The 22988-nt window shown below is 34.7% G+C and overlaps 1 protein-coding gene across 1 annotated transcript in view; it reads right to left on the bottom strand.

The window, feature by feature from the left end:
- Positions 1 to 22988, bottom strand: part of Col4a5 (collagen type IV alpha 5 chain) — a 217094-nt gene that overhangs the window by 56426 nt on the left and 137680 nt on the right. Inside the window, 14 exon segments of the mRNA XM_047535914.1 lie at positions 313 to 402; positions 2031 to 2129; positions 3797 to 3946; positions 4410 to 4499; positions 5371 to 5538; positions 10785 to 10898; positions 13325 to 13475; positions 15000 to 15097; positions 16294 to 16398; positions 16488 to 16580; positions 19033 to 19201; positions 20520 to 20711; positions 21080 to 21150; positions 21435 to 21527. Of these exon segments, the coding sequence (XP_047391870.1) occupies positions 313 to 402; positions 2031 to 2129; positions 3797 to 3946; positions 4410 to 4499; positions 5371 to 5538; positions 10785 to 10898; positions 13325 to 13475; positions 15000 to 15097; positions 16294 to 16398; positions 16488 to 16580; positions 19033 to 19201; positions 20520 to 20711; positions 21080 to 21150; positions 21435 to 21527 (1683 nt within the window).

Genomic DNA, 22988 nt, shown 5'->3' with positions numbered 1-22988 from the left:
AATCCCTAGTACCTTAAAAAAATTTGTAACTAGACTTCTATCCACTGATTATTTAGAGATGGTCTTAGTCTGATTCTATCAACACTAGTTCCTGTCCTGTCCTTTCTTCCTTCTTCTTCCCTAACCAATTCCCTTCTTTTCCTTCCTTTCTTTTTCAGTGCCTCAGATCAATCCCAGAGCCTCACGCAGGCTATGCAAGTGCCTTACCACTGAGCTACATCCCCAAGCTCTTACACTAGACTCTTTTTCTCATAAAAAAGGTAGCCGATCACCTTCCTAATGGGACTAAATATATGAGAAGTTTTTACTCACCTGGAAACCCCATGTCACCTATGTTTCCTTTAAGTCCAGGAGGTCCTATAGGTCCTGGTTGGCCAGGGAAACCAGGGTTACCCTTGGGGCCTAGAATAATGAAATGGGTAACATTAAAATGGGTAATGCATGGGATTTGATGCGTTAAACATTAATATATGATTAAGGTCCACAGATATATCTCCTCATCAAATACCAAGCAATCTTAGTAGTACTGCAAAAAAAGGTAAAGGAATCTCCTTAGAAACATATTACTATATAATTAGGGTAATAGAGGTCTCCCAGTATAATGAAAATAAGAAAAAAGAAAAAAAACAGTACACCTTGGTTTCTTCCCCTAAAACAATTCTAATCTGTTTGTTACATGTGTATAACTATGCTTATTGTATTTTATTTTCAAAGATAAATCCAATATAATATGTTTTTTTAAGAGATCAATAATGATGATTGAAGCAGTGTGTACATACATACACATATGGAAATTTCACAATAACAATTCATTAATTTGTACAATTAATATGTGCTAATAATTATAATAAGCTAGATTCATACATGGCTTTCCCATGTAGAGTCTGATTATATGAGACCAGGAAGAGAATGGAGTAACCTGTCATGATACAGTCCTACTACAGTAGGCTGGAAAGTGATAAGAGTTGATGGGCTGATGAAGAGGCACTGGACAATCACCCTTGACAGGCATACTGTTTTTTCTGTATATTATTCCTAGAGCATAGGTACATCAACTCTGTGATGTCACTTATGTGTTTTCCAAGGACCACAGTGTTACCTTAAACATTTTTTAAAATTTTCACAATGATTTCTAGCTTGGGGAGTAGAATGCAAAAAGATGTGAGGGAGAGACAAGGAAAGAATTTCTCTTTCATACTACTTCAAGGCAATGTGGTGAGGAGTCTAAAGCAAATTAATGGATTTTCAGGGCTCTTAGAAGGATAGGGACCAGCTGCTCTTTATTTCTGTAGGGTCCAAACTAAAATAAAATGGCTTAAGAAGAACCAAGAGCACTGGGGCTGTAGCTCAGTGGTGGAGCGCTTGCCTAGCACATGTGAGGTCCTGGGTTCCATCCTCAGCACCACATAAAAATAAATGAATAAAATAAAGGCATTGTGTCCATCTACAACTAAAAAATATTTTTAAAAAAAGAAACACCAAGAAAGAATTTTGTGAGGAATAGGAAAAAAACCTGTTTACTTTAAGTGTTATTAATGTTGTAAGGGAGGTTGTGAAATTTTCATCCACAGAAATTTTTAAAAATAGAATTGGCAGCAATCTGTTTTAAATAGTGTAATAACAAGTTTATCTGAAGGCAAAAATAAAACCAAAGAGGAAAAGTAACCTACCTGGTAGCTGTCATATATGTGTGTGTTTATATATGTATGTATATACACACACACATATGGTAATATATAAAATATTTATAATTGTCACTTGCAACATATATAATAAAACACAGAACCTTACTTGAACTATAATTCTATATATACCCTCTACCATAAATAAGAAGAAACTCAATGAGCACAACGAAATATTCTACAAATCATATCTGTTGAAACTTGGGCCAAATGGCAATATTTTTGTTGAAGGTGAACTCCATATTACCATGATGAGATCCAAAACATCATCAAACATGAAAAACACATTACTTTTCTGGGATTCCACGTCAAGTCATTCAAATACTATAAGTGGTCTATCATACCTACCTGGTGGTCCTGGTAGTCCAGGTTGTCCACTCAGTCCAGGTTGCCCTGGGTCTCCAGGCAATCCCTGGTAGCCTTTTGGACCTGAAACTCCAGGAATACCTTCCAAGGAGAAGTAAAAGAGAGAAGTTATGCTAATTATCATTAATCCAATGAACTAATTTGGCAAAACAAGTTACCCAGGTGTTGAACTCTAAGTGAAATAAAAGAACCAGTGTGGTATGTACCATTAGTACTGGACTCATACTAATCACCCTACTTTTTATTAATCTACCACCAAGAAATTCAGAGAACTCAATAAAGTAACTTTTCTCTTTGGGTTTCAGCATCCTACAGTGTAAAATGGAGAAACTGGGACACATAATCCCTAGACTCTTTCAAATTCAATGACAGTCATTTTTTTAGTTGTAGGTGGACACAATACCTTTATTTTATTTATTATTTATTTTTATGTGGTGCTAAGGATGGAACCCAGTGCCTCATACATGCTAGGCAAGTGCTCTACCACTGAGCTACAACCCCAGCCCCTCAATGGCTATCTTTAATAAGTCCATAGTAGAGCTCAAGTACAGTTTACTGCTCCTATTATACAGAAATCATAGTTGAAAGAAAAAAGAACCCTTGCAAAGAATAAGCCAAGAAAGGCATTTCATGATAGCCATAATAAAAAATTAGGTTGCCCTGCCTCTTTTGTGACTGTGCATAAAACTGAAATACCTTAAACTCTTTTCTGAGGAAAAATCCAGTCAAATCCTGCTTAACAGGAAACATAACACCTCTGTAAACACATAGTCACATGTATACACAACTGAATATATTAATGATTGGAATACGAAAAGAGTTATAAATTTACTACAAGCTGCAAATAAACATAACTAGATTTAAGGTTCCATATGATTTGAAAGGCTATTCTATATAAATTGTGTTGTAAGAGCTTTAAAAATTTTTGTTTATTTTCTGTAAGTGTTTTATATATTGATTTGTGCTCATCTATATTTTGTGAAGTTTTGCTATGAAAATGTTATACTTCAATTAAAAGAAAAAAGGATATTTTTTAATTTCAAAAATTTATTTATACTTTACCCCTTATTTGCTTCTAATAAAACAACGATAATAGCAGAGTTGTTCCCTAAGCCTACTTTCAGTGACTTCCCCCAGGGCCAAGCTTGGCTATCCACAATCTAATATTTGTTTATTTTGCTAAGGTAGAATAACAGTGAACTGTATTTAGAAGCCAAATATGATATGGATATCAAAACACTACAGTTCAACAATGTGCCATTCATCCCCATCTGGTTTCAAGGGGAAAAAAATGAAAAGGACTAGCAAATTTCCTAAACACTGAAATCTGTTTTTGAAGTGTGTGTGGCATGAATCGTTTTCTATCTACTACATCCTGTACTACTTTCTATAAGGCTTCAAGGTGACTGGCTAAGTCTACTTTAAAATCATCTTTGTGGCTGGAAAACTAAAAAGAAGATACTTGAACAAAAGTTGATCTGTAAAACAGAATAAACCAAGTGAAAATAAATGTTCATTAGCAAAATCTGATGCATGTAAGTTTCTTTTGTTGGTGAATTCTCTATTACAATTTACTTTCATGTTATTTAAAAATTAAACTTTGGGGGCTGAGGGTATGTATAACCCAGTGCCAGAGTGCATGCATGGCATGCACAAGGTTCTGGGTTTAATCCCCAGCACCACCTCTCCCCACAAATTAAACTCAGACATACCAGAAAACATATCCATAAATACATGCATTCACTCACCTGGTAATCCAGGTTCCCCCTTCTCTCCTTTTGAGCCCAGGAGATTTGGATCCATTGGTCCAGGTGGGCCTGGAAGGCCAGGTTCTCCTTTACCACCTTTTTCTCCTGCAGGGCCAGGAAGTCCTGGCTGACCCTGTAAGCCGTCATCACCTAAAATCAACATGTGTGGAGAAGGCACAGCAGATTTGATTTATCTATCCACAATGAATGCATATATAGGTTATTTATGTTCAGCAGTTGGGTTAGCTGCTAGCAACCCAAAACACTTATGCAGCTTAAGTTATTGTCTATGAATTACTTGAGCACTTATGCTGTTTTAAACTCAAATAACAATCTTTCCTTTTGGAATTATTTGACAATGATAGACTGCCCCCCCCAAAAAAAAAACCTCAAGATTTAATCCTTATATTTAGAGCTAAGCATTTATCATGTTTCATGGTACCCAAACTAAGTATATCATCAAATTTAAAACAAGACCTTTTTAAATGCCATGTTATATAGAAACAATGCACTGTTCATTTTAAAGTAGTCAAATAAAAATATTCTGTATCAACGTAAAGTAATATTTAATTTTGTCTCTTATACACATCTGCCAGCAAACTCTGAATATTACCTTTAAGACCAGGAACACCACTTCGTCCAGGAATTCCCAAAGGTCCTGGTGGACCAGGAGGGCCCATCATACCCATTTCACCTTTGGCACCTTTGAAGAATATCAATAAGTAATTTTTGCCTCTTTTGACTTTGGAAAGATAAAAAAGTAAGTTTTAAGATGTCAACTGGAAAACTATTGCAGGTTGGAAAGAAAGCACTGTGAAGTTTTACCTTTTTCACTTGTTGTAACCTTAGCTACCACTATTGCCAATACCCAGGAATATAGACATTCATTGTGGCAGCTAATCACCAAAGATGCCTCCCAATGAAACATATGTCCCAGCATATACATCCTGGGGTAATCCTCTCCCCTGGAATAAGGACTGAGTCTGTTTTACCCTTGACTAAATAGCACTATATAACTCCCAAGGATAGATCAAAAGAAATGTTGCAGTTTCTATCTGGAGGTCCTGGAAACACTCACTTGTGGCTTCTGAAATTCTTTCTCTTGCAATCTAGATGTAATGGAAGGAGACCAACTATTCTGATTCTATGGAGTAAGGAGCTCAAGTCATGCAAAGAGGCACCATGGATAATGAGATGCCATGTGAGCCAAGGTACACCCAAAATCAGAGAAGTATCATCAGCCCCAACCATTCCAGTTGGGGCCATATGGGTTACAGATAAATGACTCAGTAAGATACCTCTTAGTTTTTGACACACACAATCTAAAGCAAAATAAAAAGGTTGGTATAAACCATTAAGTTTTGGAGTTGTTTATTATACAATAATACATAACTGGAGCTCTCATCTCTATGAGAGTGCATGCAGAAAACTGAGTTTCCTGCAATCAAAGATATTTAGCACTCTTCCTTAATAGATAGTGTCAATCCAGAAAAGTGCCACATGAGAATAATCTACCAATCATATTAGTATTAATTTCCTCAATCTAAAATCGGAGAAAACATTAAGCAAATTACCTGGAAATCCAGAGGCACCTGCTTTTCCTGGGAGGCCTGGTGATCCTGGAGGTCCCACAGGACCAGGTGCTCCAGGGATCCCTGGACTGCCCCTCTCACCAGGGGGTCCCGGAATATCAAACCCAGGAGGTCCTGGATCTCCCTTCTCTCCTGGTACTCCATGCAAACCTAGTGGATACAACATCAATATTAACAACTATTAAGACAGTTTCAAAAGACACACCTGGTTAGGTTTCTAGTAAACAAGTGATAGAACCTTGTGTATAACAAGCCTAAGAGTATATTAGAGATACTTTTAGCATCATCCACATAAAATGACTGAAAAATCAAGCTTTAGGATTTTCAATTATACTTCTCTAAGACAGTGCTTCTCAAATTACTTCTGGTTAAAACTAATTTTCTTAATTCCTACTTAAACACAGATTTAAAATTTTTATAAAATACAATAAAATTACTAAAACATGAAATAAAAATCAAAGACACATAAAATAAAATTCTACATTTTTGGTTACTATACTCAATGAATATGACTACACATTAAATTTCTATAAAAGTTTCTAAATGCTTACTCTTAATCCCATTGTAGACTGATACCACTATAGACTGTCCTTATTCCACTGTACACAGATAATAGTTGTGATTTGACAATGGTCCACTGACCACACTTGGATTTGCACTGTTCTAACACATTATGAATTATTAGTACACATCCCTACCATTCATAAAAATGATTACTTAATAATTTGGTTCCAAGGAGTCATTTGATTTCATTTTGACTTTGCTTTAGATGTTTTAATAATATAGTCTTGTTAGTTCTTGTTAATTTTGTTTCTTAGTATTCCTACCAGAATTTTGCAGAAAAAAATTACAAAAATGCTTAATCTTAGTAAGATTCTATGAGACTAAACTATTCCAAGAAACAAGTTGGTCAAAACACAATATATTTATGGGAAAAAAATTACATTAAAAACATTATGCATGTTCACACTCTAGTACTTATCAGCTGTCTTTCTTATGAGTTCCTTAATATTGTTACTCATTTGCTAAGTGGGGATAATACTATTACAGACTGGAAGCTGGAGACTAAGCCAAATGATCATATGAGTGTCCCTTCAACAATATAATCTAAATTTACTATTAGAAATTCATAGATGATTATTTTCATAAAATAACAAGATAAAAAAGAAAAAGATGCTGGGATTTAAAGATCTGCTTGATGTCATATTCTAGCATGCTTTTTTAATTGATAAAATTCATTCAAAGATTAGAGAATTTCACTTAGTTGTCACAGTGGTGATAGTTCCAATGTTGCTATTTCATAGTAAAATACTATAAACAGGGGAGAGAGATTTAATGTTACTGTCTTTGTGAAGTATGATAAGATGCCTAATAATGCTATAATAGCTCTATATGGACCATTACCTAAGTTGTTATGTTATAACCCAAATAATTTGCTAATAGCTGAGTTTTTAATATAATAATCTGTCTCTTTAAATAGTCTCCAAGAGAGCAGGTCTATGAAATAATGAAAAGAAACCAAAGATTTAAATCTAGAGAAATATTTTGTTTTTGATATTCAAAGCTTTAAGTTGCAAGTTTTGAGTAAGAGCTACAATAACTGGTAAACCTGAAGTTCAAGAGGCAAGAAATTACAGTTCATCGACAAGATGAACCACTCAAGCAGAAATAAGTTGCAAAAAGATTCATTAGGTTAGGAAACAAAACTAAGCATGAAAAGATTAGAACAAAAAAGTCTACCAATAGAAGTTATTAGACATTAATTCATTACTATCATTTACTGAATTCAGAACAAGTAAAGGAACTATTGTAGGCATTTTCTCATATGTCCATATAGCATATTATGTATGTAAAATGTATCTGTAAATAAAGATAATGAAATATTTACATTCACAAAAGTAATATTTTTTGATGAAGGTCAGCTTCGTACATGTTTTCATCTCTGACCTTTATATTGCTTCAATATCATATTGGAACTTAAGCTCCCTAGGGTTAGTTGGAAGTTAAAAATAATTTCATTTTATACTATAACAGTTTAGGTAGAAAGAAACCAATAATTATTACTGGATGACCATGAGTAAACTACTTGCATGTACTAGGCAAAGATTTTGCTCTTCATTGCTTTTATTAGTAGTAGTAACAAACAATATGTTTTACTTTTCACAGCATTGATCTTTTCCATGAAGAGATGTCAAAAACAGGTCCTGGTAAGATCCAGGATGAAAATCAATACAAATTTAAAAGTTCTGTTGACTCTCCTTATATAATAGCAGGAATCATATGGATAGGGGTATAGAGATGCTGTAAATTTACTGGCAGTCAAATGCAAATGCTAATGGAAAAAAAGGGATAAATTGAAAAACATGCTATCTGTGGAAACTTTTCTTTTTTAGTGTAAGGGTGCTGGAGATCAAACCCACGGTCTCACACATGCCAGGTTAACACTCTGCCACTCAGCTATATACTCACACCCTATGAAAACTTTTCTACACACACACACACACACACACACACAACCTCACTCTGTCCAAGGGTTTCACAGCCCACCAAAAAAGTTAACAAGCTGTACTGTATTCTTTTTAAAAAAATTTTTTTAGTTATAGAGGGACACAATAACTTTATTTTATTTATTAATTTTTACGTGTTGCTGAGAATTGAACACAGTGCCTCACATGTGCTAGGCAAATGCTCTACCACTGAGCCACAACCCCAGCCCCTACTGTATTCTTAATCTATGAAAATCTTATGAATAATTCCTGGAATTTTGTTGTCTGTGGTTGATTTGTTTTGGTTACAGTGGTGGTGAATATTGTTTTTCTTTTTAGCTGATCCAGGAACACACTTTCTCCTGATAATAGGTAAGCATTACAACACATTTGGCCCAGGTTATGGGAACATGTCTGTGAATATGGAATAGAATATATTTAATCAATTGCTAAAAAGATTCACTAAAGTATTAACCTTCCAGTTAATGGCCAAGCTAAATAATAAAATTCAGCAACCTCCATATTTGTCTGGGTTAGTGGGTCATGAGATGAAAAGCATTCCACTTCTCATCCCTTGGCAATTTTTCTTTTATTTCCTGCTGTCAAACAAGGAAATGATATTCAACAGGACCTTAATTTATAAACATGTGTTAAACTGTATACTCTGCCTTGGAAAACAGAAAGGCAAATAGTAAAACTTTAAGTAAATAGTAGAAAAGATGAGTCGAAAAAAATCCCTGTTAAGCATAATGAAAATATTTTACACCTAAGAGATAACCATATAAAATATTTTGCAATAAGTTTTCTATTATAAAAAGAAATGAGTATATTAATAAATTTCTTAAAAAATTTAGTTAATATTCCAGCAAAGTTATATAATTCAGGTTTATCAGGATATTAGTAACAGTTTTGCTGATCACCATATTACTGAAATATATGAAAGGGAATCATGACATTTTTTAAACAGGTTAAAGTAATATTTTGCTTTGGTGATGTAAATAAAATTTAACTAAAAATTCAAATATGAATGTGGTCCAGCCATGGTTAAAAAAAGATGATTTGACAACATTTCTATATTCAATAATCTTCATGCTAATTTCTGTGAACTTCATTTATTTATTGAAGCCTATTAATATTGATCTTGAATTTTATGGCAAAGTATGTACTTATGGAAGAAAGAGTTGAATTCAGCAACATTAGTTACACCCCTCCACATCTTATGTAGACTTTATAAGTCAATATATCTATATATACTAACAGAAGAAAGGGTGGAGAGGTTGGGCATGGTGGTGCATGCCTGTAATCCTAGCTGTTTTGGAAGATGAAGTAGGACAATTGCAAGTATGAGAACAGCCTAGGCAACTTAGGGGGACCATTTCTCAGAATTTTAAAGAATTTTAGAAAGGGCTGGGGATATAGCACAGTGAAAGAGTGTTCCTCATTTCAAGCCCAGAAGTAAAATAGAAAAAGGAGAGAGAGAGAACATTATATGAATGAAACACTGAAGAGTATTAGCTGAATTTGAAAAAGCATGAGGCATGTATATACAAATTTGTGTTTTGTTCAGACTGGTATTGTTGGCTTCTCATTCAGCTCTGATAAAAGGATGCAAAATGTTCCCATAATCTCAAGTACTTTTTGGAACTAAAAGAAATAATAAAGCATGAGAGAAGTAATAAATTAATTTTTATCCATCTTTTTGAATCAGCAGGTCAAGACAATGACCAAACCTAAAAATAGGTTTTTCTCAAGATTTTCTGCTATAATAGTTGCAATCATAATTTTTTCATGAGTGATGAAACAACTATTTTATAATAACCTGGTTCAAAGCACCACTCTTTAAGTTTTCTTATTTTAAAATTAGTAGTGGCATGTCTGAGGTCATAAAAAAGGTACAATGTGCCTTAAAATCAATTTTTTAAAAAACAGAACATGATAAAATAGCCTTTACTTTATAGGCTTTTAATACTGTTAATCAGTGTTTTTAGGTTTTTAGCATAATAACTAACAAAATACCTATTATAATTTAAGGTCAGAAAAATACACTCTTTCTTTTCTTTTTTTTTTCTTTTTTTTTTTTTTGTGGTGCCCAGTGCCTCACACTATGCTAAACAAGTACTATACCATAGAGCTACATCCCCATCCCAGGAAATGTATTTCTGGGGCTTTAGAATAAATGTATGCATATCCTGAACTGTGGTTTTTAGTTTTCTGATGTAATCACGTGAGTTAAGGAATGACTAAAAATTCCATTTTTGTTTTAATTTTATTAATTATCATGGTACTTTGCAATAACATAATATCAGCCTCAGGTTTGGCCTTACTGTGACTGCTTAGATTAAAATAACAGGAATTCACATGACCAGATGACTCAGAATCATCAATCTCAATATACTCTCAACACAACCAGAAAGGAACCATATCATTCTTTTTATGGAGGCAAAACCATTAAGCTACACGTTGGCAAACACTTTTAAGTATCCAATAAACAATACAAGAAAAAGAGTTTAGAGATCTGAGTTATAAAGTGATCACCCATTAGAGGCAAACAAAGAAAAAATTCAACTCATTTATTTTTTAAAGCAGAAAAGGAAATGAAAATTTCTATGTTATTATTTTAAAAGAGCTCCTTGGATGAGCCCTAACTTTAGTTCTCATGGCTAAGAAATGTTAGGAGATTCCACAGAGAGGGTTATTATTGCTACATAGAAGTTTAGAGTCTATGCTTCCAAAACTATTATGTAGCTTAATGATTATGTCAATGATAACATATTGTAATTGATTAAACTGCATTATTGGAAATAAATGAAATTTAGATGAATAAGAAGGGAAATACTGGGGATTGAAGTAGGTCTTATGACCTACTAAGCTATGTGAGTGCTATAAAATACATATCAACTTCAATCTTACCAGGTTGGCCTATTGGTCCAGGAATCCCTGGTGGTCCTGGTGGTCCCTGAACACCAATTCCTGGCAGCCCAGGAGGTCCTACTGGTCCAGGTTGTCCATTTGGTCCAACATCACCTTTAAGAAATAAATACAGTTTAGATATTAAAAATAACAGGTGAAGCTGGGCACAATGGTGCATGCCTGTAATCCCAATGGCTTGGGAGGCTGAGTAATAGGATCATGAGTCCAAAAGTGAGGTGCTAAGAACCTCAGTGAGACCCTGCCTCTAAATAAAATATAAAATCTTGGACTGGGGATGTGGTTCAGTGGCCGAGTACCCCTGAGTTCAATTCTGGGTACCAAAAACAACACAAAACAAAACAAAACAAAAAAAAAACAAAACAGCTGAGTCGCCAGTCCTCAAAAACCACAATACCCATGTAAAAAGGCAAATCATGTTAAACAAAGATCTTGAATAACTGGCCATTCATTCAAGAAGAAAAGTACACATAAGTACCCAGAGCAGAGAGGGAATCCATCAATAATTAGTTTCATAATTTAACATAAGATGAACACTCAGTTTCAGTACTTAAATCAACCTCAAAAAACATTACACCACATGAAATTGGGGAGAACCGATATCCTGTGAATGTATATGATTTATTACCCAATTAATTCTACCATTCTCAAGGTGTTAATAATAGGAGTCTTAATACTTCTTATAAATAGGCACATTTTTGTTAATTTTGTAATATAACATACATTTTGTTACTGTCATAAATAACATTTATTTATTTATATAAATATTTCTAAGCAAACCATTCTATTTTTCATAACGATACTTTTGAACCAGGTGTCCATAGTATATTCATACAGTAACATTCAATAATTTCAATGAAAGATAACTGTTGATAAACACATCAACATGGATAAAGATCAAAAATATTATGTTATTGAAAGAAGACTTACAAAGAATGTACATATTATATGATTCCATTTATAAGGAGTTCTACAACAGGTAGACTAACTTAAGATAAAAAAATCATAGCAGTATAGTTGCCAACTGTGGGTGCTGGTATAGGGACTGACTGGAAAGGGACATAGGGGAAATTTCTGGGATATTATCTTTTTTTTTTTTTGAGGTGCTGGGGACTGAACCCATGGCCTTATGCATGCTGAGCAAGTGCTTTACCATTGAGTTACATTCCCAGCTCTGGGATGATCTCTTGGTAGGAGTCTGTATTACACAGGTGTATGCATTTGACAAAATCCAGCAAAAGTACACTTAAGATTTATGCATCTCATTTAATGTGAATTTTATATCACAAGAAAAAAACTGCTATGAAAGTTTAGTTATGTTAGACATGTTAAAGTATTTAGGGAGAAGTGTCCTGTTGTAATTTATTTAAAATGCATCCAAAAATAAATCAACAGATAGAGAGATGGATGGATAGTTGGAGAGATATGTGCCAAAGACTGTGAAGTATAACTTTTTGCTCTTCATGTAATTTTTTTTCTGGTGTTAGGGATTGAACCTGGGGCTTGAGCATGCTAGCCAGTGTTCTATCGCTCAGCTATATCCCTAGAGCCTATATTTGAAAATTTTAAAAATAAAATATGTGAGGGAGACAAAATATTAATTGTAGAACCAAGGAAATGGTATATGGCTGTTCACTGTATAATTCTTTTACTTTTTCTGTATATATAAAATTTTTCATGATAAAGATTTAAAATAGAGTCATACAGAGAAACCTACTTATTTCTATCAGGCTAACTAGCAAAAATTTGGGAGTTTTTCAGCACCTTCAGTTAGAAATGCTTTGGGGAAACCAGCACACTCATACATTGCTGATGAGAGTGTAAGATGGTGCAAATGAAGAGGAATATGATGATATCTAGGGTGCATTCACCCTTCAATCAGAAAATCCATTTTCTTTACTCCATTCTATTAGTATACCTAAGCATATCCAAAATAATGTGTGCAAAAGTACATTCACTGTGGCATTATTGGTTAATAAGAAAAGACTGGCAAAAATCTATTCTAGCAATTAGTAAGTGGTGGGATAAACTTAAGTATATTCATGCAAATCAAAACTAGGCAGCCATTTTTTAAACAAGATTTCTATGTATTCTGGAGTGATATCTAAGTTATAAAGTTAAGTGAAATAAGTGAAAAAAAGAGCCAAAAGGTAATACCCTCACTTTATCTTTTAAGAAATGCAGAAAATAAGAAATGTATTTATATTGGGTAGTATTTTATAAAGGAATACTGACAGGATAAATAAGAAACTAAAAAGTAAATATGGAAATGAAGAGGAACAGACTGGAAGAGGATGAGGTGAAAAGAATTCTTCTGTTACTTTTATACATATATCTTTTAATGTCTATTCAATTAAATAAAAGATAAAAAAATCAATGGAAGTTGAAAAAAATAGTATAGCTGTGACAGAGGGACAACAGGGGCTTTCCACTCAATTGGGATTACCACCATAAACTTTCTTACAGATTTCAATTATTATAAAAGTTCAAATCAAATTGAGAAGTAGCAACAGCTTCCATACCTTTTGGTCCAGGTAGTCCATCCAAACCAGTGCGTCCAGGAGGACCTGGAGGTCCTGGGAAACCACGATCACCTTTTGGCCCAAGTGTTCCTTTGAAACCTGGGAGTCCTGGTGGCCCAGGTGGCCCAGGTAACCCAAATCCTGGCTCTCCCTTCAGCATACACATGAAAAAACACAACAAAAACAACTGCCATGGCTTTCCTGGTGCTTATTGTTCACTATAGAGAATTTAAAGTAGAAAATACAAGTTAATATTCTTTTTTTCCACTGGGAGAAGAGGAGGATAATTAAATGAAATGTAATTGGTATCTTACAAAGAACATCTGGAAGGGTGGGAAACAGGGTTTTATAAAACAAATTAGATGAGTTGGACTGGTTTCAGAATAAGAAAGAGATAGCAGAGAACATGGGATTAAATAACATCTACTCAAAGAAGGAATGTGATTATAGACTGAGTATTAGATAATTTCCAATAATTTTTTTTTATCAAGTATGATAATGGCATTGAGGTTTTTGTATAAAATGTTCACTTACTTAGGGGTGAACACCAAAGTCTTTGTAGGTGAAACAGCATGATTTTGAGATTTGGGTTAACATTTGAGAAAGGAAAAAGGAATAGATGAAGTAAATATGATAAAATATTAATAGTTTTGCATCTGAGTGATAGATATATGAAAGTTCATTGTATTACTTCTTTTACTTTTGTGTTTATTTGAAAATGTTCATAATAAAAGAAAAATAATCAACCAACAGAGTAATGGTTCTCTCATGGGAGCTGAGGTCATGGTCAGCTCTTTTTCCCATGGAAAACAAGTAATAATGATGAAACACAGGAAGTTTAAATTAATTAAGCTCAGAGAAAATAGAGGAACAGTCAGGATAATTACATACTGCAGCAGTTTGCTGAAGGATGACTGAGGAAAGTTTGAGAATAGATAGAGGAATGAATAATAGCATAAATACACATCTTTTATGATTATTATTACTGTTAATAGCAGTGATTTGCATTATATATCTGTGATGGAAATGGGACAGAAGGAAACAGTATGGGAAGGTCTTAATACATTCAATACTTTTTCAATCAATCATTGTAGAAGTATGGCCAGAGATGAAATAGGAGAGTATAGCAAAGTGCTGGGAAAGTCATTGAATAACTGGCAATTTTAAAACAAGATCAAAAACTCCTTTTTGGATTCAAGTATGAGCTCATGTACTATTTTTTTATTTATCTTTTAAGTTTTTACAGACTGCATTTTGATTCACTGTACACAAGTGGGGTATATCATTTTGTTTCTATGGTTGTACATGATGTAGATTCATACCATTTGTGTAATCATACATGTACATAGGGTAATAATGTCTGTCTTATTCCACCATTTTTTACACCCCCCTCATTTCCTTCTACATAATCTAAAGTTCCCCCATTCTTTTCTCTCTCCCCCCCATTCTTCTCTCCCTCCCTGCCCCCATTCTTCTCTCCCTCCCCACCTCCCATTCTTCTCTCCCTCCCCACCCCCCGTACTATTAAAGATGGTTTTGTGTTAAACATATTGAAATTAAAGCATAATCAGTTAGGTTTTGTCTGTACACTAAAAACTGGATGGTGTCAAAAAATTAAATGGAAAGGACTAAGGAGATAGGAAAATGAGATGGAAAAAGTTAAAATGTCTCAGACCTTTGGTCCTGGAAAGCCTGGTGGCCCAGGAGGGCCTTCTAGTCCAATTCTTCCAGGTGTCCCAGGTGTTCCTGGAGGTCCTGGAATTCCTGGAAAACCTATAAAATTATCATGATGCGTTTTAGTCCCCAAAGAGGAGATACTTGAAGAAACATCTGGAAATTATCAGATCCATATTCTCACCTTACCAATATGCTTAGTGACTATAGTAAGATGTTAAAGCACAATGACATACTGTATAACTACTTAGGATTATGCCTTACAAACGTCTGATATTCTCTCTCAATCACCATATGATCATTTTACTTTCACATACAGGTAACGTGTAGAAGATATACTCTTCTGAAGAAAAAGAATGACTATTACATGAGGAAGAACTAAACTAAGGAATAAATTCTGCACAAAAACTCAGGGGAACTTGTGCTTGCATCCGGATATGGTAGGATAAAATGTCTCCCATATATTTCTGTAAATGAGCTAAAAATAATTGTAGAGCCAGGTGTGGTGGTGCACACCTGTAATCCCAGCAGCTCTGGAGGCTGAGGCAGGACGGTTGCATGTTCAAAGCCAATCTCATCAATTTAATGAGGCCCTAAGCAACTTAATGAGATCCTGTCTCAAAATAAAAAATAAAAAGGGTTGGGAATGTGGCTCAGTAGTTAAGTATCCCCAGGTTCAATCCCTGGTACCCACTCCCTTCCAAAAAAAAAAAAAAAGATAATTGTAGATATCGCCCATACATTCACACATAAAATGAAATGAGACTTTTCAAAGTATTTGGTATAAATGAGTAAGGACACATTCAAGGACTGTTCTCACACAGATGTGTACCCTTGTCATGAAAAAGAATGAATTTTGTGAGGACTAAAGCAAAAGTCCTAAAACATTTTGATAAATCAAGACAATATTTTTACTTGGGATAAAACAGTGGATAAATGAATACAGTAGGTCTTTTTTCTGTTTAATACAATCTACTAAATCAACAAGAATCTACTGAAAGAATTCTACATCCAAGGAACTATTTAATACTCTGAGGACATAATGATGAACACAGAATATAATAATTATTGTAATGGTTTTTGGCTTATAAATCATTTTTGAATATATAATTTAGATATTTTTATGACTACACCATTTTAGATAAGCATCATGAAATTAAAGTGCATAGACACTACAACATTTCATTTGCACTCTTTATAGCACACAGAAAAGTCATTAATTAATATGTTTCATTGTCAAAGAATAATGCCATACTAATCAGCTAATGTACCCTGCCTACAACATTCCAACATACCTTTGGGACCAGGGGGTCCAGGAAGCCCAATTCCAGGGACACCTGGTTCTCCTTTGCTACCAGGTATTCCTGGCAAGCCTGGTTGGCCTGGGAGTCCAGGGTCACCTATGGAGAAACAGCAGTTGTTGAAAGGAAACATTCAAAAAAGAAGCCAACAAATGGTGGAGATATTTTAAAATAAATTCCTCACATACCTGGAAGACCTATTTCACCATCTCTGCCTGGGTTACCAGGCAGGCCAGGCTTCCCTGGTTGGGTTATGGTCTGACCTGGATCACCTTTAGGACCTGAAAACAAAAATGAATTGGTGGTGAATGAAAAGAGTTTATTTTCCTAAAACTCTCTTTTATTTAAAAACAAAAGTGGGAATTGTAAAAAATGTTTTGCAAATGCAATTTAACAAAAACCCACAAGAAAACAATATCACATTATATATTCTAGGAAGATATCAAACATGAGTATAAAATTTCAAAGAGGAAAAGTAGATGATGGCTTTAAGAGTTTCCATGATTGAACATGTGATTAATTTTAGATGTCAGTGTCACTGGGTTAAAGGATAACCAGATAGTTGGTAAAACATTATTTCTGGGTATGTCCATGGGGGTGATTCTATAAGAAATTAGTATTTGAATTAGTGGACTGAGTAAGGAAGATGTGTCCTCATCCAGTGTGGGCCAGCATCACCCAACATCTGAGGGTCTAGGTAGAACAAAAAGGCAGAAAACAGGCGAATTTGTTCTCTCATCTGGAGCTGAAACACTCATTTTCTCCTGCTCTTGAACATCACAACTGCAGATTTACCAACCTTCAAACTCTGTAACTGTCACCAGAAGCTCCCAGGCTCTCAGACCTTAGAACTTGGAATGAGACACACTACCTTCTTTCCTACTTCTCCAGGTTACAGAAAGCCTATCATGGGACTTCTCAGTTTCCATAGTCAGGTAAGTCAATTTCCCTAAAAAATCCTTTCATATCTATCTCTCCATCCATCCTATTGGTTCCATTCCTTTGGAGAACCCTAATATGAGAAATTATCTTTAAATATATTTTTAAAATATGAGTTAGTCTAAAAATCGTAGTAAACAAGGAAAATATTTCTTTTTGGTTAGCTAATGACACTTTTAGGTTTTTCATGTACAAAGTCCAAGTACAAATACTTCTCATTAATTGAAAGAGAGGCTTAAAATTGGCTCAGGACAAAGAAGAATTTTGTAAATATGACATAATAAGCACTAATCATGAGAGAAAAGACCAACAAATCTGACCACATTAAAGTTGATTTTTGTTCATTAAAGATATCAGACAGGGAATACAAAAGGCAAACCATGGTAAGTAAAGATTTCTTACAAAGTGCATAGCTAACAAAGAAGTAATACACTGAATATATAAAGAACTTCTCAAAATCAATAAGAAAAAAATATTCCAATAGAAAAACTGGCAAAAACAAACATTTCACAAAAGGAAACCAAATGGCCAATAAATATATGAGAAGGAGCTAAGTTTTAATGCAAAATGAAACTGCCAAGATATATTACACTCAATATACTAGCAAAAATGTAAAAGTGTGACAAAATAAAATATCTGTGAATGTGTAGAGCAATAAAATCTCCAATGTTTCTTATGCTAGTATATCCTGGTATATTTGTTCTGGATATCTAGTCAAGCTGCCTCAAAATGTCATATCCTCTGCTTCAGAAATGTTAATCTTAAATATATACTCTAACCCAGAGATAAGCAAGCTTTTTCTGAAAAGGACTTGAGAGTAAGTATCTCAGCCTTTGTGGAACATTTGATCTCTTTAGTAACCATTCTACTCTGCTGTTATTGCTCAAAAAATAACCATAGACAATGGTGAATGGGCATAGATATATACAAATAAAAAATTTATTTATAACAACAGATGATGAGCTGGATTTGGTCAATGGGTAGTAGTTGCCAACTCCTGCCCTACAGAAGTGTGAGTACATGAACAACAGGGTGTGTGTGTGTGTGTGTGTGTGTGTGTGTGTGTGATTGTACATAAAAGCATTTTTCATAATAGGCCCAAACTGCAAATAACCCACTGGTTCATTGACAAAAGAATGGATGAATGGATTGTGATACACACACACACACGCATATATATATATACATACATACATATATATATGTGATGCAGTACTATATATATATTTATATATATATTTATATATATATACAGCAATGAAAATGAATATACTATAGCTACACACAAAGTGAACATAAAGAAAACTTACCCTATGATTCCACTAATATGAAGCTCAAAAAGAAGCAAAATTAAAGTATTTTTAGGAATGCATATATAAGTGATAAAACAGTGGGGAAATGGAAGGAAATTTTGCAAAAGTCAGAACAGTGTTACTTTTGGAGAGAAAGAAGGTTATTGTGAGCAGACAAAGATAGGGACAGGAAGGCAGATGTTTTTAGGATGCTGGCAATGTTCTTTTTCTTGATGTGTATAGTAATTACATGTGTGTTTCTGTTATACTTATTTGTTAAATTATCATTATAGATCATGTACTTTAAAAGAACAAAAATTTAAAGAGAACTCCCCCCACCTTAAAAATGTGTTCACTTGCTATGGGGCTCCGAAGAGTCCAAATATAAAAGGTTAGTAAAACACATCTCTCAGGAAAGGAAGCCAAATATGACCACATGATAATACATGTTTCCTCTTAAGCACCAAACATAAAATAGAACAAACAATTAGAGTAAACTTACCTGGTTTTCCTGGCTGGCCTGGATTTCCTGCTACACCCTGTATGCCTTTTTCACCTGCTGGGCCTGGAGGGCCAAAACCAACAGGGCCCATAGGCCCCATATCTCCTGGGAGACCTGGTAAACCTGGGTTCCCAGGGGGACCTCTTTCACCCTTAAAAGCAATTCCACCCTGAAAAAGGGAAAAGTTTACTACAGAAACGCATAGATATAATGACAATCTGTAGGTTGGTATTATTATTATTATTCTTTTGTATCTGTAGGTTGGTATTATTATTATTCTTCTGTACTAGGGAATGAACTCTGGGGTACTTAGCCACTGAGTCACATCCCTATTCTTTTTTTTTTTTTAGCATGGAGGAATGAACCCAGAGACGCTTATACACTGAGCCACATTCCCAGACTTTTTTGTATTTTATTTAGACACAGGGTTTCACTGAGTTGCTCAGGGCCTTGCTGACATGCTGAGTCTGGCTTTGAACTGGTGATCCTCCTTCCTCAGCCTCCCAACCCTCTGGGATTACAGGCATGTGCCACTGTGCCCGGCTTAGGTTGGTATTATTTAATACAACTAAGGAAATGATACAGTCATAAACAGTTTTTCTAATGGCTACCTAAGTGCAGGTGCTATTATGTGATGGTATGTGAAATCAATTCACTTAGTCATTCACTCCTTCAACAAATGTTTGAACTTATGTGTAACCTGTGAGAAATATAGCAGAGAATATAAGTAGACACAAATCTCTACTCTACTCTCATGAAGCTTACAACCTAGTATGAGTCAAGAAGGTTAGAGTCTAGCTAACATATTATAAAATATACTTCCAACCTAAATATTCTGGGTCATTTGTTATGCACAAAATGAGACTGCTCCTTAATGTTCCATATTTGACTCTGTGGCACATTTAACATGGCCATATACTCATATTAATCTGTAAGCTTACTTTACATAAAAATTGTAAGTATCTGGTTGTCAGCTACAAATATGTAGAACAAGAGAGGGGTGAACCTTATGCTGACTCAAGCATCTTTATCTCCTGTTCACCTATTCATATCCAGTAGTAATGTAGTAGTGAGTTAGAATTGAACTGAAAGATAAGAATAGTAAGAAAACACTACATGTAATGATGTACCATTACTATATGTATCATATTCTTTTGAGCATACATTGGGTATACAACTCAGTACCAGGCCTATCCTTTGTTTTAATTTAAGAAACTATTTTTTCTTTGGATAATAGTGATTGAACCCAGGGCTCTACACATGCTAAGCAGGTGCTCTACCACTGAGTTACATCCCCAAACCTTTTAATTATTTTTTAATTTTGAGACACAGTTTCACTAAGTTGCTCAGGATGGACTTGAACTTGAAATTATCCTGCCTCAGCCTCCAAAGTGGCTGGGATTATAGGTACACACCATCATGCTCCTAGAAAACATTTCAGAGTGGAAATTTGAGATTACAAGACCAAGAATATCAAACCAACTCACAGGCTCTCCTTTGGGGCCAGGAAGTCCTGGCAATCCATCCTGTCCAGGAGTGCCAGGTAAGCCAGGAAGCCCTGGAGCTCCCGGGGAGCCCAATTCTCCTTTGTCACCCTTCATTCCTGGAAAAGTTAGGATGTCACCAGGTTCCCCTTTAGGTCCAGGAAAGCCTGGAGCACCTGGAGCTCCTGGTATGCCCTGAGTGAGGGAAAACATGAAAGGAGGGAGGACAAGAAAGAAAAAAGGAAAATCAGTTTCCTTTTTTGTAATACTTTCTTCTCTACAGTTTAATCCATCAACCTACCCAATAATGTTTAGGGTACAAAATAATGAATCAAGTAATGCACATGCATCAGGGAGAGTCAAGGAATCAAATAAATTACAATTTAATATAAGATCTATCTATCTCTCTGTATACATGTCTATATAAAAATATGTATATATGTATCTACCTACCTACTTACCTACCTATCTACCTACCTACATATCCATCTCTCCATATGTGAAAATAAAAGTGTGAATGGCTTCCTTCTAATTTTTTTATTTATAATATACTCAAAACTTACTGGTAATCCTTTGGGACCAATTGCACCAGGATGTCCTTTTTCACCTTTCTGTCCAGGGAAACCAAGAGATCCTAGCATGCATACACATAAAATAATGTGAGCTTTGAGCTTGAAAACTTTATAAAGTTCATATAGAAATCACCAAGTCAGGAAATCAAGTTTGAAAATAAGAACCCGATTCTATCCCACTTAATTTGCATTTTTATTTTCCTCCTTTATATTCTTAAAATGAAATCACCCTTTCTTTCAAATAAATTTAACATTTCATGTTACAAATAATATTGTACCTTCTGGTATTTATTAACTGTAACTTACTAGAGTCTAGCCAAGAAATATTTTAGGCAAAATGTTTTACCTGGAGGACCTGGGAGACCTGGCAAACCAGGTTGGCCTGGAGGCCCTGAAATCCCAGTTCCAATGCAGTTGAAGCAGGTATCACCCTTGTCACCTGGTGAAAATCATAATAAAAATTATTACCTGGAAGGAATACTTTGGAGATGTTTTTCTTGGTATTGAGGATTAATTAAACCCAGGGGAACTTTACCACTCATCTACATCCTCTGCTCTTTTTATTTTACATTGAGATGGGGTCTCCCTAAGTTGCTGAGGCTTACTTTGAACTAGTGATCCTCCTGCCTCAGCTTCCTGAGTCACTGAGATTTCAGGCATGTGCCACCATGCCTGGCTGGAAGGGTACTTAAATCTTCTTTAGATAGGTTCTAAAGAAGCTGATAGTAAGGAATAACATTTCTACCTAACAGTGTGTTTAGGGAAGCTTAAATCTAGACTCAATTCATTGACAAATATTTACTGAGTATCCACTGTATGCAAAGAATTGTTCCAGGTGTTTGTGATACATTGATATAAAAAACACAAAAATCCATGCCTTTGTGGAGCTCACAATTTACCAGTAGAAAGAAATAATAAACAATGAAGGCAATAAATTATATATTAAATGTTTTAATGCAATATTAAATATATTAAGTATTTTAATATATATTAAAATGTTCATTTTGTTTGTAGGAAAAGTAGAGCTTGGTAAGTGAGATTGGGTATGCCAAGGATGGGTGAGTGGAAGGAAGTTTGCAATTTTATATAGGGTGGTCGGGGTGGACCTCACTGAAAAGAAGACATGAGGAAAAACTTACAGGATGTGACGTGTACATAAGAAAGAACAAGCAGATGAGATTACTTCAGCAGAATGAAGAAGTAGAACCATATCAGAGAGTGAATAGTTTATAAGGAAAGGGTTACCATGAAATATAGTATAGGCCATGGTAAACTCTATAGCTTTTATTATGAGTGAAATGTGAATCTTGTAGAAGAATTTAAAAAGCAAAGCAAAGGCTGTTGTGTTAACAGTAAGTCCTAAGGGCAAGGATGGAAACTTGGTAACCCCTTAAGAGGCTACCTCTGTAGGGATCCAAGAGAGAGGGTAGCTCATTCCAGAGTTACAGCAATAGAGGTGATCAGAATTTGTTAAGTTCTGGGTATACTTAAAAGTAGAGTCAATTGGATATTCTCAAAGATCATACATGGAATACAAAAGAAGAGAGCTCTCAAGGATGATTCCAGGGTTTTTTAGCTTGATCAACTACAAGGCAAAAGTAGCCTGCTTTTCATATAAGAAAGGGAAGATGTGAGGAAAGCAATTGTTTGGAAGGAAGTAACAGAAATTAGGACTGTAACTCAATTGGGATGTCAAGTTCAAAACACTAAGTAGTTGCACATACAAAACTAGAGGCAGAATTATACCTGGACAGGAGACAGAAATTTGGAAGTTACTGACAAGTTCATGGTATTGAAAGTCAAAGGACTGGATAAATGAGTTTAGATAGAGAAGAGGAAGAGGAATAAGGACTTAGCCCTGGGGCATTTTGAAATTAAAAGCTGAATAGATAATTCTTAG

The sequence above is a fragment of the Sciurus carolinensis genome, chromosome X (genome assembly GCF_902686445.1).
Source record: "Sciurus carolinensis chromosome X, mSciCar1.2, whole genome shotgun sequence".
Classification (NCBI taxonomy): Eukaryota; Metazoa; Chordata; class Mammalia; order Rodentia; family Sciuridae; genus Sciurus; species Sciurus carolinensis.
The sequence above is the reverse complement of the archived record's forward strand: the minus strand, read 5'-3'. Positions and strand labels throughout refer to the sequence as shown.